Below are 19779 nucleotides of genomic sequence, written 5' to 3' on the forward strand. Positions count from 1 at the left end.
TAATTATATTGTGATTATAACTTTATGAATTCAGTTACTATACATTTAAACAAAACAATACACTTTTTTGCAGATACAGTATGGAACAACACCTGCAGGATAGGGATAGAGTTGGGGTCCAAGATGCAGTATTATTAGAAGACTATACGAATCAAAATGTTTTCGTAGATAACTTGCAGAGACGATTTAAAGAAGATGTTATTTATGTGAGTATGTAGTTTGAATTTTACAGATTAGTTAACTTTTTTAACCACAATATTAGTTCTAAGTGTATACTTTCAATGATTGCAAATTGATAGCAATAATAAGATCAGTTGCTACAATCTGACATTTTTTGTGATCTAGAAATGTCTTCATAAAATTGATGCACTAAACCCCTTTGATCAAATATACTTGCAAGAAAGATAGAAACAGATTCATATAAAATAAAATAAAAGATTTCTAAATCCTATTTCTGTTACTGAACTTCCACAATAAGGTAATCTCAATATTGCTATTGCCACTACATTGTCTTTTCTCAAACATATATTATTTACTTAGGTTTATTTCAATAAATCATGTATTTTCATAGAAATTAAAAAAAATTTGACGATATTGTCAACTCTGGTATATAAATTAATATATAACATGAATTTGATTTATACTAAGATTTTCTGTCCTTGATTGTCAGCATCCAAATGCAAAAAAGGGATTATGAATTTATATCATCATAGTTATATTGAAATTTATAAAAAAGAATTAAAAATTTTGTTCAATTTGTTTATGTCTTGTTATAATTGATAGATTTCACATCGATATGTATATGAAGCATGTGCAAAAATGATCTTTTATATATAACTTCGTTTAAAGGATTTTGAAATATTTATATGGTTCTAATATTCCAAATTTTTTTAATACAGATTTATTTATTTTTATCAAATAAATGACTACTTAATCTACTCGTATTAGCTAAATATTTAGAGATATGCATTATATAAACAGCATCACAAGGAACCACATGTCCAATATTATTTTTTTAATTGAATTGAATTTTTTAATTCATTATCTCTATATTCTACACTAATGAAATATTTCAATTGCATAATATGCCCTATTCTAATCTCATGTTCATAAAATTAATTTGATAATTGCTGAAAATGTCTTATACAATAAGGATAGTTCCACAATTTGATGTTCAGGATCTAATTTGTTTGTTAATTGATTTTAATTTTCATTACCCTTTCAAATTTGGGGTATATAATTTTTTCAGAATAAATATTTTCAGTTTTTGCTTTTTCAATAGCTGTACTAAAATCAGACAAACTAATAATCGTGAAACTTTTTGAGAGATAGGATGAACAGGAAGTTTAAATAAATAAATAACATTAACAAACTATGAATTAGCAAAAGAGTTATTAAGTCTTGCCATTATTCTTTTTATATCTGCTCATACAAACTCGCAATGATAGGATGATAACATAAGTAGTTTCTTGTTTGTAGTACCAGTAGTCTCGTTAAAAAAATATTGTATAATAAAAAATATTGTTCAGCCAACAATAATAATTCTGATTTTAGCAGAAGAGTCGATTTCGATATTTCTTTCATATTTCCAATTTTGAATATTATTTCTTGTCTAGATAATTTTCATAATTTTTGAAGAAAGTGACTTTGATAGGCTGTATATCCATGACTAAGACTGAATAAAAACCAAGTTTGTTTCCCCAAACTATTCTTCAAACTCTGTTCAACTCATTTCATTATCTTCTGTTTTTCTACATGCTAATATAAGAAACTCACCATTAACAAATCCTTGTGTACTTCCAATGTGAGAAACAATTAATCCACAACATCTTCCAGACGAATTCAAATCAAATTTAGTTTAAATCAATAACCTAAAAGAGTAAACAGCTCAAGAAAATTTTTTTTAATATTATAATTGGTTAATTTTATTTATATTTTTCCAAAGTACACTAATAGACCTAAGGGATTATTGCTTTAATATAATTCTCAAAGATTTGAAAACTAGTGTAGCGAATCCCTATAGTAATTTCCAACAGAAAATTACTTATCTGTTTGTTTTCCTTATTTTTGTCTCAAACAATGTTTGTTTATCAATAGTTCAATTACAAGCGGGTGTTGTGTGTTTCCCACATTCTATTTATATAAGAGCAGTTGATTTCAAAGATATTATTAATAATTTTTTTATCTGTATTATTAATCAATTTCCATTTATAGAAAATGCAGGATAGAAAATAATGAAAAATTACCATAAAAATAACTTTTTTTGAAAATATCTCAAAAACGTAAATATATATGGTAAACAAGTTTGAAACTAAAAATATAGACATGCAAATTTTGTATAAAATTGTTGTTGAATAATTAATCAAGAAATTCATAAAAAATCTAGTTTGGACTTTTCAACTTTTTTGAAACATATCTACCAAATATAACAGAAACCCTCTGGGATGTAATTGCTTTATTAAGTGATTTACAAGTTTTATACATTTATATATACCTATACCTTTAAGTGTTTATACCTTGTGGCCAATACAAACTTTCTTATTTTGGAAATATTAAGTGTTTTCAGATTTATTACAAAAATTAACATAAAAAAAAGAAAATCTTACTTCACAAATTCGCTATGTTAAAATCTAATGAGTAATACTGATTATTTCTTAATAATGTTAAAAGAATATCAATGTTGATATAAATGTTCAAAATGCTCGCCGCGAACGTTTAGGCAACATGCTAATCTGGTATAGAAGTATCTTCTAATCTTACTCAGTCTATAAATTTGTCATAGTTGGCACGTGAATAGTTTGATGCAATTCTAAATATTTATCTCCAAAGGGATCTACGATATGATTTCCAACCGCTTCCACCCAGACTTAACTTTTTCAGGATATTGCGTATGCTTTTCTCTCATCCAGTGAGAATTTTCATTGGACCGATAGCGGCGATTAACTTGACCGTGAAGTGTAAATATGCTCTCATAAGTCGTCGATTGTTATCTAGCATTAGCACGTTCTCCTATCTACATAGTCTTCTATGAGCTCTTATCTGAGCAAGCTCGCGAAACTGCTTTACTATTTTGCTAATTGCTCCCTGGGATATAGGCGGAAAATTTGGAAATTTTTCGTGAAATAAACAAACAACTTCCATCTGTCCGTGTGTTGTTTCCAAAATCAACCATTTGTAGAATTGTTATTTTGTGCATTTCTGTTGTTATTATTATGTACAGTTAACAAAATTCAACCGACAATAAAATAGTGACATTGATCACTACTGTCATGCAGGCATACACAGTTGAAGTATAGAACTTAGTATAGAACTTTGTACATGAATTACGCCCAATATTTTCGGAAGAATCCAAAAAAATGAATAATATACAGGAGGCTGTTTTTATAATAAGAAAATTGGTATTGATCACTTTCATATGATATACCCTTTTTATAAGGAAATGCGCACTTGAAAATACACGCCATCATTTAGTTATTTATGAATTCATTCCATTTGGCTGTTCCACGCTATATATGAACTGTTATTTTTTGCATATCTTTGACGTATATAATTATTTTTTAGACTTACATAGGTCCAGTACTAATATCAGTGAATCCCTATAAAGAGATTGACATTTATGACTCTAAGGCCATCAAGGAATACAATAATAAACATTTTTTCGAAGTGCCGCCACATGTGTAAGTATAATAGATTTTAAATAAAAATTAATTTTGCAATAAATTACATACCTAAAAATTATCTGTAAGGTCATATATGGCAACTTAAGCTTCATAATTCTTTTTTAACATTAATGAAGCTAAAACAAATCAGTTTTAGCACTTATTTCTTAAAAGTGGCTATTTACCTCTATAAAAAATGCGAAATGGCATTAAAGGATAAATAGTAATTTGAAAAATAGAAATTGGTCATATTTTCGATGGGGGAAGTAAATATATCCATATATGTGGCCGCATTCAAAGGATATTATTTGGACCAGAGTTCAGTATAACTAAAGAACTATCCTTACAAGTAATAACAATTATAAAATCAACAATAAGATTTACAAAGTTTTTCTTAATTTTCAAACTTAGATCCTTCGTATATAACGTAACGTTTTTCGTATTTTTCACTCTTTCTATTCGTGGGGTGAATTAATAACACTGTCTCTTACGTTCTTAATTTATTTACACACTCAATTTATAATAATTTATTTATAAATATCATTTGAATACTTTCTGCGATTACTTTTACTAATTCGTTCTTTTCAATACATTTATTTATTTAAAACTAACTAACTGCGTTTACACAAATCATTTATATATCTAGATATAATTCTACAAAGTTGTGGAACAAAAAGAAACATAATAAATAAATAAATAGACTTTCCTAGAAATTATTTAAAAGAAATACTGTAAATAAACCGCCTACAATAATAAAAAGTTCGAAAAGGAAATATCAAAGGTGCTTCCGTCATTAATAAAAAATTTTAAAATTTAATTGTAGCTGGACAGGGCCGGCCTAAGAACCCCAAGAAAATAGAACTTCATAAACCCAATGAAGTATTTGTAATTAGTCCAGTGGCATTTTAAGAATATTCCTCGCCATTTTGGTTTAAAAAAACTTAGAAATTACTGTTTCAGACTTGTTCGTACGAGTAGAATGTTTCCTTTTTGGGAAGAAGTTCTAAATGGAACTGTCATATTTTTTGTTCATAAATATTTGATAGTCCTCATTATTATTCTCCGTAAACATTAATTTTGTTAGCTCCTGTGCGTGTACTACACTATATATAGCTTTTGTCTAGGTGTAGTTTTATGCTTGACGGGGTTTTCAACATTTCGCAGAAAGATAGTATTGTGGAGCAGACTTTTATTAAGTTTTCGAGTCTATAATATCGTTGATACATTAATTTGGATGAAGTAGTCAGATTGCTACTATCAACATCATTGTAGACACTTCGGGTTGCGCAATCTATCTACTTGTGGGTTTTGGATTATTATCAGAATCATTGTCTAGAGTATTTATCAATAGATGTTCAGTTACCTGAAAATCTTTCTGATCTGGATACAGTATAGGCACCGAATTTTCCAAAGATATTAGCTCGAGCAAGAGACTGTATGGGTGTAGTAGAGTTATGTTCCATCATTTCAAAGAGGAGCTAATGCTATGAGGTAGCATAGTTCTGCTTAAAACAGGTACCATATAAATCATCGATGGGATTATTAAGGTAACTATGGTAAAACATCAATTCCTTCATCTACCATCCAATTTGTTACAATACATGCAACATGTTCTGCATTAGATAGACATTTTAGTAAAAAGCTCCATCATATGTCGAAAATATTGTCAAAGTACTGGTGTGCAATAAAAAGCCACGTGTAAAAGTTTTTGACACATTTCTGGGCATACTTCAAACGTTCCAAATTGTCAATTTATCTTCGGGCTCTTTCCCAACGAAAAAATCTTTGTCCGTTAACAAAACTGTTGTCTAATCATCAGCTCCATGTAAACAATTTTGTCCGCGAACATACCTTATGTTTATATGACGCGCTACTAGCAAGTTTTTCATGTGGCTTAACTCAAGTGCTATTATGATAAGCTGCATTCTATCGTTTAACATTGAAAATGAATCCTGACCTTGTAGCGCGTCCACATCCTAGGTATTATTCAACTGGACTACAGTTTTACGCTAACATCACGACACTTTTTGATACTCTCGGACACCTAGCTACGTATATTTGACGCATATCATTCTGCAGATTAATTTCGTCTAAAATTACATTATGTTATTTCTCGTTGATCATAAGATAAAATATTGTCAATGCACCTAAGCAATAGAACCGTATAGCATAAAGAAATTCACATTTCAGGCTGTATAAATCATACTTTTTACCCATCTTTTTGAATTATTCGGCGAGGTCATTATCATTGACAATTGTACTAATATACAGTAACTAATTATTACTATCCAATTTATTCTTATTAAATTTAGAACTTCATAAAAATAACCCGAGACTTTTCAGATGTGTGTATTCACATATTGCCCGTCGACATGCAATTCAACATTTTCACACAAAATGTTTCAGTTTCTTTTTATATTCTATTATTTTTAAATTATCCTCAAATCGAACTCAATATGAAACTGGTGTGCGGAAAAGCCAAATATTTCTGTTAGTGTATAATTATGAAAAATCCAAAACATGTCAAAATTATATTATAAACTGATAGGTAGACTGCACAATTTTTAAATAAATTTCCAATTTCTTGTTAAAAGAATATTGTCTATTCAAAGTTTCATCATTTTGGAGTAAGAAAAATTGACATAAAAAAATAGAATTACGTGATACCGAAATTCGCACGGAAGTAGATATTAAAAATACTCACCACGAACATATTGACAATGACATTTTGATAATTAGATAATTCTCTTTGTTTATATTAATTTTTGCAATAAACTTAAAAAATAATTTACCACAAGCACGTATTTCGAGAACATATCAGTATAGAATTTCGTGGAAAACAGTGAAAATATAAAATGTAATACGATTCACAACAAATGCTGGAAATTTCTAGCCAAAATATATAAACGTAACGTTTAAATCGTTGATTTCAACTATGGGTGTCATGTAGAATAATGATTTGAGGTAACCTTATAAACAGAAATCACACAAATTCAATTCTGGAGATTGAGGAGGCCAATGTTAAGGCCCTCCTCGACCATTCCAAAGGTTGCGATATGTTGCATCTAAATGTTTAATTCCACTGAAGTGTACTGGAGCACTATCGTGCATGAACCACATGTTTTGTCTAATATTGATGGCGATGTCTTCAAGTAATTCAGGGAGATCATTTTCAAGAAAACTGGTGCAAGAAATTCCATGTAGTGGCTGAGGCAGAAAATGTGCCCCAACTCGAACCCGTTGGATGTGGTAACGATATAACTTCTGCTCTTTTAAAACTCGCCACACAAATGAATGATGAATATTTAGGGTGTTGGCAATTTTTATAGTGCTTGTTTCCGGGTGTACATCAATTTTATCTCAAATATCTTGTTCTACCACTACATTTCTAACTATCAGAATAAGACGTCTAGCTTGTTGATAATTACCATTTACAATTACACAAAATACAATCACAGATAACACAAAAATAACAACCTCCTAACTTTCAAGTAAACTTCGATCGGTAACTATCAAAAACAGTGTTTGACATCAGCCTATTACAATTTGAAAAAACATTAATTTAATTACGGTAAACGAATTGTAGAGGCAGAACCTTGGTTCTATAAGCGGTAATGTATTTAAAGTCCTCAGATAGGGTGCTAACCTGGTCTGAAGACTTCCTCCTTCTTTTTCCGGGCTTGGGACCGGCAACAGAGTCATTGAGCTACTCAATCCACCCAACAACCTTGCAGGCGGAGTTAAAACCTCAACAAAAGAAAAAAACAGTCAGAATTGCCTATAGAAAAAGATAAAAGAAGAAGAAGAAGAATTGTCGAAATGAAAACATCCTGCTATTCTAAAAATTTGTAATTAACAAAAAGGTAGAAGCGGTTTATTTATTTATTACGTTTTACATATTTACTGTTTTCAACTCCATTTATTGAAAAAATTATAAAATATTATGTTTATTTTTTCTCTGTAGCTATTGGTTTTGAGAAAAAAAAATTAAAAATAAAAAAATATTTTCAAATAAAACAAGGACAACAAGTTATAATTTTATATCATAAAACTTCATCTTGGAAAAAGTTTTGATATGAAATAAAGTAAGAGTTGCTAATTTCACCCCAGTACGTAACAGAAATATTGAAAAAAGACCCGTGGTTTGTCCTTTGAGAGTTCACGAAAATGAGAGAATTTCAAGTTTCCACCATTACTTGAATTTCAGAAAAAAAAAATAATTTAGTTAACTCAATTTTAGTCATCACCTTTTAAGGGTGATATCTCGAAAAGTGGTAGGTTGTTGTGGAACAGACTCTTAATTTCGAACAAGAATCACCTTCTGAACTATGTCGCATGGATTTAGAAACATCCTGTAATAGAAAATGAGCTTAGTAGGTAGTGAAAGAAAATTGCACTTTGGATGTTTATACGAGGATATATTGAAAAATTCTTAGCCTACTATAGAACCAAACAAAACTTTAATGTCAAAACCTGCAACATCTCTAGACCTTTCAAAAAAAAATATTTCTTGCTCTGCAAACCAGACGGAGTCAAATCTGGTGAATAAGGAGGGTGTTCTAGTAATTCAAACCCTAAATCACGAATTTTTTGCATGGCAACATGAGATTTGTGTGCAGGGGCGTTGTCCTGCAAAAACAAAACACCTTTTGATAGCTTTCCGCGTCTTTTCTCTCTAATTTTTTCCCGTAGAGTGGTCAGTACTTCATGGCAACCCCAAAAAACTGAAGCAAGAACTTTTCCAGCAGATTTTGGACACGAAACTTCTTAGGTCTTGGAGAAACAGAGTGTCGTCATTCCATCGATTATTGCTTTGTTTCTGGATCATAGAAATGGACCCAAGTCTCATCAGTAGTAACAATTCGTCTTAAGAAGTTTACATCGTTTCACAATTTCGGTGGACATCTTTTTTCTTTTAATTTATTGCGTAAATCTGGTTTACTTTTTTGACGTCAAACTTCACACTGACACTTCTAATAAGTTATTGTTCGTTGTTATGGTAACGCAATATTTTGTTTATGCATGGAACTGGTCTAGGCTAACTAGATATCATGATATCAATACATCCTCGTATAATAGCAATGAGGCAAGTAAGTAACTGAATCAAGATAAATCATACAGTTGGTTTTGGTCTTGTTCAAAATGGTGGCACGCATTGAAGTTATCTCATAGAAACAGTGTGAATGAAAGGTTCCTATCTCTAAAATTTGGCAACCAAGACAAAACGCATATAAACCACAGATTCTAGGGACCTTTTTATTAATCAGTGTTACAATTTTTAAGTTAACTCTTTTAACACAATTATCTTTAAATTTTTATCAACAGCCATTTCACAGAATTCTTCAAGAGCTCTGGTTCGTACTGTTAAGTGGCGAAAAAATTTTCCCATGATGGATTCCACGTCTAATTATAGTCAATCAAATCAGAGGTGCACTGCGTTGTTAATAATATATGCAGAGCACCTCATACCAACAATGTTTGGGTTTAGATTTTCTTTCAGATTGTAGAAACCATTGTTGGCTCCATATTTTCCAAACTTTTAAATCCGGTAGTACCGCTCGGATGCTTCCCGAATACTCTCTAAACTAGGACAAATCCGGGGAAACCCGGACGAATGCCAACCCAAGATTTTAATGTTTCGTTTTGTTAATGTTTCAATGTATAATTTGAATGGGCATGTTTCGGCAGTTTTATAAATACAGGATGTTTGGTAGGTCGATGCAAACTTTTGATTGAATAAATGATAAAAGACATGATTTAAATTTATTTTGGTTTGCGAGGTGCAACTATTAAATAACGAGACTGGTGATATAAAATATTTTTTTTATATTATCTATATTATAAAACATTTTTTTATATTATCTATATTTATTCATTATCACCTCCAATATATACCCCTTTTCTTTCTCCACATCGCTCCCTGCGAATCTTCCATTAAAACAGTGCAGGAAATCTTCTCCTTCAGGACGCGCGCCGCTTTTACTTTCACAGCTTCAACAGACCCTAATGTTGGTCCTCTTATTGTAGATTTGATTCGTCACACGTTACCCTTTTTAATAAGTTTGAGATACAATGGCTAACGGTTTCCTTGACATATACAACGATCTAAAAATCTACATATCTCCTAAACAATAAATTTTATCGAGTTAAACAAATAGTACCTTTTGGTTAAAAATTCGAATGAAAAATTCATTTTTGCTATCTTTACATTGTAAAGGTTGTCCCTGTAAAAGCTACGGATTGTTAAGCATTGTGCATAAGCCGCCCCTGGCATTCAGATAGTAGTGTAGAATTTTTTTTCCATTCAAAACACTACATGGACATATGTAATCATCCATTAAAAATTCATAATGTTGGAATGTATAATTTAGGAAATATATTTAAATATAGCTTCTAATTTTGCAACATTAAAGGCAGACTCGATAATCCGAACTACATAATAAAAACCAAGGCGATTCGGATTACTAAATCAGTTGTTTTTTATCAAAATCTAAGATTATGGTATGTATTAATTTCTAAAGTAATTTGTAATTTTTGCTTGCTTTACACATCTTCGATTATTCATAAAGTCCATTTATTTTAACTTTGAAGTAAAAGTATATTATTTAATAGAATATCATTTTCTTCGGCCCATTTTAAACATAGGTTAAAACTTTAAGCTGCTTCAGCGTTCTTAACAGTTTTATTTTGATTATCTAATTCCGAGCCCTCGTGCTCGCTAACTTCAGGTTCATCTCCACCTGCTTCTTTCAGCGGTAACATATCTTCATTTTCAACCCAATTACGTACTTCTACGTTTGTTGGATTTGGTTCTGCCAAAATATTAAGCATTCCAGCAACGTCTACAAAATATAGTTAAATAAAAAAACCATTTTATTTACTTTCCATATCTCCATCCAAAAAAGCAGATTAAGGCGTAATTCACTTAGAGGAATTAGATCTTCAGCATAATATTCAATGTCTTCATCATTATCGGACATAATTTTGTACCAAACTTGAGAAGAGACCTTTTTCCAAGCATTGCATAGCAGACATACTGCATCTTTTAGGTTAAGATTTTTTAACAACGTAACAACACTGTGTTCGTTACTTTATTAAATGTGGGCTAAAAGGCTTTTTCGGTAAAATAATTTTATTAGTCTGATAGCATTTTGATCCATAAGCTGCACGAGTGCTGTACAATTTGGTGGGAGGAATAATGTTGTAAATCTTCCATCTTCACTAGTTAGTTCTTCTACAGTTCCATGACTTGAGGCATTATCTATGATTAACAGCGCTTTTTCAGGCAAATTATGACTTCTCAAATGCTTCCTAACCTTTGACATAACCAAACTATAAAAATCTTTGTCTGCGTTTTTAAATGCTCGTGGATTTTTTGCCTTCCTTATCACTAGCATCTTTAGCTTATGTGACCCATCTGCGTTATAACAAGCTAAAAATGTTACCCGTTCTTTGCTTATTTTTCGACCTGGTGCGGGTCTACTCTTGAGAACGGACCAGCGTTTTTTCCGGCAATATTTTTCAGTGGAGGGCCGATTCGCCTGCGTTATACATTTGAATGTAGTCAAGAAACGATTGACGACACTTTAGTCATTGGATAGTTTTTCATCGCACACTTTTAAAGCACGCAGACTATGCCTTTTTCGAAAGTTACAAATCTAGCCCCTGCTAGCTCTCAAATTATCATTTCCATATGTTTCGGTATAAAACTGCTTTGCTTTAGCAGATAAAATTTCATAGGAAATTGGGACATGCCTCGATCTTTGTCTATAAAACCACGAGTTTCCATTAGGGCCACTAATTATATTTTATAATAAAATATTGGTCAGATGTTGATTTCGTGGCCATAGAGTGTTATATTAGTGATTATTCTTGTCAATCTGACATAAAATTGATTTAAATTTGCAAAATATGTTTTCTGTTTTATGTCACATATTGTAGATCTTCCAACACTTTTCCACAAGTCTTTCAATAATTTCACTTTTTTGTTTTATGGACAATGCCTTGTGTTTTCTTTTAGGGGGCATTTTTATTTAAGCAAATATTAAAATAAAAACCCATTTATATCACCTAAAAGTCCTGGAACACTCTATATAAAAGTACGTAAGATGAAGATTTATCGCGCCTTGTTATTCATTTGATATCGATAAACAGGACAACTATCGGTATGAAAAATAATATGGCTGTTACGGTACAGCTTTTGATAGTGTAGGATGATTCTTATCATTTTGCAAATATTTATAATATAATAATGTAGTTTTGAGAAAAATTCAATAATCAATATCAGAATGCAGTAATAATAAGCACAATTCCATTCTCCTATGTGGATCATCGCAGACCAAAATAAGATCTACTATTCGTTTTATGATGAGTGTAGGATTGTCTCAAATAATGATATAATAATTTTTTCGAAATCATGTGTCAAACTAGATATTTAAGGTGGTTTACCGTTCCTGTTTCCGAGACATAACGCTATGTATTCATGTATTCGTTTCTTAATATAGTTGTCAGATTTCAGCTGCTGTTAATTAAAGAAAAAAAAACTAGAATTTTAACAACTTAACTGTACTTAATATGATTAATTTGCTGGCTATTTTCCATTATAATAATTAAATCTGCTTTATTGCACGATAGTTTTGAGAGTAATTTACCTGCTTTTGTAATGTGCCCACGATATAAAAGTTGTTTTAAGTATCCTAGGATGCTAAATTATCATCAGTGCTTAAAATGTAGTTTCGAGATTTCATAATATCTTATTTGTCGTAAAAATAATTTACTAGTATTTGGCAAACAATTACAAAATATTAAAAAGTTCGCACCAAACACCCAGTATGTACAGTAACCGATATAATTATTTTATTTCATTAAGCTTTTCTACACTGTAAATAATCTATTATCAATTTGTTTCTCCTTGCATAATTATCTGAAGTTCTACACAGATAACATTTGGAACAACTGCATTTTGTCAAAAATTTCAAAAGTAATTTGATATGTTCAACCTAGTTTGATACCTTAAGATGTGTAATTTAATTTGTATTTATTTGGGCTACCATGAGTTTTCAATGTATAATAAACCAAAATTTAAACATAGCATCATTATTTTTAGATTTGCCATAACTAACAATGCTTACACATCACTTAAAGAAGAAAACAGAGATCAATGTATACTAATTTCGGGTAAGTTCAATAAAAATCTAAGAATATCATAGCGGGAATTACTTCCTTATCTGCTCGATTTAAAATCATAATAAAAACACGTTTGTCGTTTTCGAGGATGCAGAATCCATTTACTGAGGTCCTTGATGTAAGAAATTAATACCGGTTTTACGAATAATTTAATCGATTGACTTCTAGTTCAGTTTTTTGAACTGGATTTATCGGTAAATTGAGACAACTTAACCGCCTCCTGCTTAGACAAGTGAAGGCAAGGATGATCAAAAGTCAATATACATGTATAAGTTCCTAGGTAGGAAGGAGATGGAGTACTAGAAAATGTATCCATTCTTCAGCTTAAGGGACTATTCTAATATAAATAAAAGTTGGCAGAATAAAAATATGAACGACAATTATTTTTGACTTCATTTAATTCAAAAATCCGAAACCTGAGGTACTATTTTCTGATATTTATGAGCTCGATAAATGGATTCCAAGGCCCTGAAAACACTAAACTTACTTGTTTTTATTATTCAATTTATTTCTTCATCTTGTTTCATCCCATGTATAAAAGATCAAGGAATCTAACATTTGAAACTGGAAAAGTAAGTGAAAAGTATTCGGTTACTACTTGACACCATTCTTATTATCTAATTTCTGCATTTATAATTCTTTATATTATTTTAATTTTATATGTCGAAAGTAAACAAAAATTATTTGAATTATTGATATCTGCCTTTTATTATTATCATGTTTATATGTTATTTAGGTTACATTAATATATCAGTATCGTAATTCCTATTTTGTTTTTATGTTTTATTCGTGTTTCGTATAGCTCGCATTATTTGTATTTCTTCTAGTATTGTCCATATTATTTCTCTCCTATCGTCTCAAGGGCTTTTTCTAATATTCTATAATAAATATCTTATCGTTGGTTCATATGTTCTGTCTAATACTGCCTATTGTTCTTCTAGTTTCTGTACACCAATTCCTCAGTTATTTTCCAAAATTCTTGTATAAAGGTTTTAACTTGATTGTGGTAAACAGATTACCATGTGATTTTTGTATAGCTCGTTACCTTGTTTATGAATATGAACTATCAATCTCCAATTCGTTCGTTATCTTCTGCTCTTCCCATAATTCTTTGGCAATTTTCCATATTTATTCTATACCTGCTTCTCCCAGCCACTTGACAAATTTTGGTGCTCTTCCACACTTTTTTCTCATAACTTATTGTTACTCTTTCTCCCCTACTTGGAAATTTGTATCTTCCTTAATAGAACTTGTGTGCAATTTGTTTAGTGTTTTCATATGTATTTATTCTATATGTGTTTATAATTGTTTATTTTTATCTTCATTTACTTTTATTTTCTACTTCTACTTTTTATCTGTGTCCAAAATTTTTACGTCATTATTTATATGTTTCTTTCTGTATATCTTCTTTGTATTAAAACTATTTATTATGTTTATTATTTCCATTGTGAGTACAGCTAGACCTGATTCAGAATTCAGTCATTTTTTCTTTATCCGCTTCAGATTTAATAAACTCATTTTTCCATATCTTCAAAAAGCCTTAAAAAGGAGTATGTGAAGTAAAAGTCTTTTCTATAACTCTCTATAGATGGAAATTTATAATAGAGGACTTTCAGCGAGCTTTACGTCACATATGAAACAAATTCTCTCAATATTTCGTTTCGTTTAAATTTTCAATTATTTATTGCCCTTGTATATGGTTTTTTAACTATAAAGTATTGATAAACTAAGACAAGAATCATTTTCGCAATTAGACTAAATCTAGACTAAAACTTTTGTTTAATTATGAAAATCAAACAAATTATATCTAGTTGTTTGATTTCTTCAATTTAACGTTCCCCATTAATAATTTAGACGTATTAATATGCGCTAAAGCATTATGATTATAATATATATTTGAACTTCACCAACTTGTAAAACTATTTTCTCGCTACAAAAAAAATTACCTTCATATGCAAACCAATACACTGTATGTCATATTTCTTATTCTATCACAAGAAATCATCAATTGCTTTGTTATTAGCATGAAATTCGTGAATAATATAATTTTATTTTCAACAATACATTTTATTTAGGTGAGTCGGGATCTGGAAAAACCGAAGCTTCTAAAAAAGTTCTTCATTACTTAGCAGAAGTCACCGATCACCGAGGGGATGTTGAAAAAGTAAAGGATAAACTCCTTTTTTCAAATCCTATTTTAGAAGCGTTTGGTAATGCAAAAACAAACAGGAATGATAATTCTAGTCGTTTTGGTAAATACATGGATGTCCAATTCAATTTTGAAGGAAACCCAGTTGGAGGGAATATTCTGAATTATCTTTTGGAAAAATCAAGAGTTATAAGCCAAGTACCCGGAGAACGAAACTTTCACATATTTTATCAATTGTTAGCTGGATCGAGTGAAGAAGAACTGGAAAAGTTACATCTGAAAAGAAATATATCGTCTTACTATTATTTATCCAATGAGGTCAGTAACTCAATATTAAGCAACTGTTCATCTAGATTTAAAACGAAATGAAATCGAGTTGTTCTTTCCTTCCACTATCAGAGCTCTAATTTCATGGCTTGGAGGAGGTTACATCCTCTCTTCTAAAGTTTTTAGGCTATAGCATTTTTGTTTTGATTCATAATGACATTTTATAACTAGGTGAGCTGAAAAATCTGCACCCAACAGTTGATGAATTTGAACAAACTTTTTAATGCTTGTACTCTCATTTATGTTGTCTGACGTGCTTTTTTATAATTAAATTTGAGATCTAGTGGCTAGTTCCTTGCAAATCCTTTGTTAAGTGTAAGTGGTAGCAGTATGTGTAACAATAGGTTTGAATTATTGTTTTGTCTTTTGTATTGCGTCTCTTAAATATGGAATCTTGTGGTGTAACTTAACATACTGGCGTGTATTTGCCATGATTCAGTTTAATATTAACTAAGCATCCTAGATAATTGAGATATTCAAATTATTGTTGTATCAGCAAATCTCTTCACCATATTAGCATTTTGCAGACTTATAGATGCAGGTTAAGGTTACATTGCATTGCAGAGTATAGCTCTGCTTCTAGCTCCAGAGTTCTAATGAACTTCGGTATCGCCTATTTAAGAAGGTTGTATCTTCGCTATTACAAGTTTCTCGTCTGAAGCATCTTTTGCATATGTTTTCAATGCCGAAGAGTAGAACTATGTGAAGTTTAGTTTCTTATCAGACATATAAAGAGATGTAGCTTGGTTACTCTCAGATCCAAAGATTTTTCTATCTAGTATCTTTGTAAATCTGATGGAACTTTTCGATGGGATTCAGTTCAGAATATGCGAATATGCTTCTCTTCTAATTTCATCCTTTATCTGAAACACTTTCGTTTAGGAGCTTTTTCCTAAATCGCAGAAAGGCTCCAGGTCAATAAAAGTTGTTTGTGCCCTTTTTATTTTCTTTGATTCTTGTAGGACTGGAAATACAGAATAAAGAGACTTTTATTTTTGCTTTTTCCCGTTTTCTTCGTAGTTACTGATCTAATCTAGCACAATGTAATAAAGTTTTGTGAAATATTTGCCCTTTGGAACTGATCATTTGGTGGGTCAGAGAATCTTAAAGATGGACATTAGTGAGATTTTATAGAAGGCAGTTAATGTAGACATGGCAATTGGCATTTATTCTAATAAATTTTCATAGAATGTTTCAAGCTAGAATTCTTTCTATTGAATAAATTTATGCGTATGTTTAAAATAAATGTACATTTGTTAATACTTTTTTTGCAGGTGTTTTATCTCTTTCTCTTCATAACTCTTATTTATTATCGTAACGTCATGATTCACTAAATCTATATTGTAAGATTGTTTTATTACTGACTGAGAATCATATATATTTTCGTCAAACGTCACATACTTAATTATGTTCTCCTCTTTCATATTTTGCTGTTACTACTAATAATTTCAAGACATTGAACAAGGTTATTTAACTTTACCATTAATTCTACGTCCTCAAGATAATTTAAACATACGAACTCCATATAACATCCCTATTTTATATTTTAAAATTATTTTCTTCTACAAAGTTAAATTTTAAAATGAAACATTTTTTCATTCGAATTCGTCTGAAATTTTGTATTTCATAGCTTTTTTGTCACAAATTTATGAATTGACTCAATTGAATTCTTTAGTTTTGTTGCACCTCTCAATTTATCATCTCATGTAAACGTTTTGTTGCAACCTATTCATATGACAGCTTGAAAGACTCCCTTTTTCTATTTATATTACATATACATGGTTATATTGTATTACTATTAGCAAGAAGATTTTCAATTATTGTCTATATTTTATATTTCACATTCTATAGTAGTTGTGTGCCATTCATTTATGTGTATTAGAAGTACTTTATTTCGGTTCTTCTCTTTTTTTTTTCTATATATACACGTGCAAAAAAAGCAATTGGGAAAATTTATTTTAAATATGCATAGTGAATAATTCCATCACTTGTCGTTCTCCACCACTCATCCCTATTTGTCTGCAAATACCATCAATTTAAGACGCAAGAGTGAAGTGAAGTTCTTAAAATTTAGCATTACTCAAATTCAAGATATTTGACATCAAATCTATCTTGGGATTACAATTTAAAGTATAATGGCACCAAAAGTTTTCCTAAGGGAAATATTTTCTAATGTTATAAGTTACAGTTACTTTTAATTTCCAGCAAAATGGAAGAGGTATTATTAATGATCAAAAAGAATTTAGCGAAATAAAAAAGGCTTTCACTACGTTGGAATTTTCAGAAACAGAACAACAAGATTTATTTTCAATTATATCGGCCATATTACATCTAGGAAATGTTGGATTTTCTGAAGAAGATGGAGTTTCAGTCATTCTGAAACCTGATGAAGTTGACATCATTAGCAAGGTTAGTCAACACAATTAATATTTTAAAGTAACATTTTACTATAACAATATAAATTTTTAGTTTTAAGTTATATATAGTACTAATTAGTATTATATCATTTCAACAATAAAAATTATATCATAAATTATCCCCAATTTATAATGATTCATTATGATTGTTATCTGCTCCTTTATACTCTTTTAGATATTATATAAATATTCTAGCACTCTTGTAATCATTTCTTCCACTCACCCATTTTCTGCAGTTCCTCTAATTTAGTCTCTCTTCATTTTTACAATGTGTCCGTACCAATTCAGTTGTTTCTTATTAATTTGTTCCAATATGGATTCTTACTTTTCTAATTTCTCAATCTTTTATTCTACCCTACTTAGTCATACCTAATAAAGTTTTCACGAAAAACCATCTAAACAATATTGAGCGATGGCTTTTCTATCTTTATCCTTTGCATTCCCCAAATTATTATAAAAGTTTATCCATAATCATTTTCAAAATTATTATTCATGTAGAAAATACTTCTTTTTTATTAAAGCCTGTAGTAATAACTATACATATTACTTTAAGCAATACACCTAGTAAAAATATTCTATTATTTTACTAGTAAAATACTAAATTATTATACTAGTAAAATAGTGGTGAAAAATGATAACAACCACACACATTCAAAACATTCATGTATTTGTAAAAACATTTTAACCGTGATGATTGTGCATTGAAGCAACTCCCTGCAAACAATAATTTCAACATAACATTTTAAGATGCAAATCAGTAAATTTAACTATTTTTTATGTCCAACAACCCTACATGCATTAGCTTTGACCAAATTTACATAAAGTACTTTATATATAAATAGTTATAAATTATATATAAATATAGTTATAAATAGTTTTCTTACAATCAGTTCAAAAGTCTTTAATTCCCCAATTTACTTTCTAGCTTTTGAAATGTGATAAAGAAAAGCTGGAATTGTCATTGAAACAACGAACAATCGAAGCTATTTTAGATGTCGTTACGAGCCCTTTGAATAGAGAATTGTCTGTGTATGCCAGAGATGCTCTTGCTAAAGCGATATATGATAGAGTATTCACATGGTTGGTTAGCAAAATCAATAAATCATTACAACCCCCTAGGACTATGCGGAATGTTGTGATGGGTATATTGGACATTTATGGATTTGAAATATTTGAAAGAAACAGGTGAGATACAAAAATAATGAATTTCTATTATTCAGTTATTGGATAAGTTCTCTGGTCCCACCCATTTCTTCCACTTTCTTTTGCTTTTTACTATCTGTTTTAGTTATTCTTACTACTTAGTCTTGAGTTTTTTACTTGCTCTACGTATTCATTTCTTGTTCTCCTTTTTTTTAAATAGTATTTTGAACTTCTAATATTTTCTTGTTGATATATTTGTCTTTCTTCTTCTCTATTCTTTCAATTGTTTCATTCCCGACAGTTTTGTCTTATCTCTCTTTTTTTTGACTGGATATGTTGTAATTGTCATCGATTTATTCATTATCCTTATTTATATTGTCTTATTTACTGCATATATTTTTTTATTTATTTATTTGTCCTGTTAGGTATTTCGGCATGTCTTTTTCATCTTTTGTCAGTAAAGTTTTAAAATAGTCGCTATGATTTTCATTTTATCATGACTTTGGTTTTGTTTTTGTTTTTTGTTGACTTTTAAAGTTTATTCATGGAATTTCCTATTAAGATCACAATCCAGATAATTTATTAAATGTATAACTAGTTAAACTAATAAAAACAATATGGTTTTAAAAAATGTTCAAGCTTTTAGAATATAATATATTGTTGATATTTTTAGCTTTGAACAACTCTGCATCAACTTCTGCAACGAAAAATTACAGCAACTTTTTATTGATCTAACATTGAAATCTGAACAAGATGAATATGAGAAAGAAGGAATTGTTTGGCAACATATCGAATATTTCGACAACAAAATTATATGCGATTTAATTGAAGAAAAACACAAAGGTAACGATATTTTTTTTCAATTACTCGATTCTAATGATCAGTAATGGGACTAACC

The 19779-nt window shown here is 30.0% G+C and overlaps 1 protein-coding gene across 4 annotated transcripts in view; it reads left to right on the forward strand.

Moving 5' to 3' along the window:
• The window catches only part of LOC130897561 (unconventional myosin IC), a 53730-nt gene that overhangs the window by 17174 nt on the left and 16777 nt on the right, over nucleotides 1-19779 (forward strand). For all 4 annotated transcript variants that reach the window (XM_057806488.1, XM_057806486.1, XM_057806487.1 and 1 more), the window contains exons 2-8: nucleotides 74-206; nucleotides 3562-3677; nucleotides 12766-12836; nucleotides 14921-15312; nucleotides 17527-17730; nucleotides 18664-18923; nucleotides 19555-19724. In XM_057806488.1, coding sequence (XP_057662471.1) covers nucleotides 81-206; nucleotides 3562-3677; nucleotides 12766-12836; nucleotides 14921-15312; nucleotides 17527-17730; nucleotides 18664-18923; nucleotides 19555-19724 — 1339 coding nt within the window. In that variant the 5' untranslated portion in view covers nucleotides 74-80. The remainder of the gene's footprint in view (nucleotides 1-73; nucleotides 207-3561; nucleotides 3678-12765; nucleotides 12837-14920; nucleotides 15313-17526; nucleotides 17731-18663; nucleotides 18924-19554; nucleotides 19725-19779) is intronic.

The sequence above is a fragment of the Diorhabda carinulata genome, chromosome 8 (assembly GCF_026250575.1).
Source record: "Diorhabda carinulata isolate Delta chromosome 8, icDioCari1.1, whole genome shotgun sequence".
NCBI lineage: Eukaryota > Metazoa > Arthropoda > Insecta > Coleoptera > Chrysomelidae > Diorhabda > Diorhabda carinulata.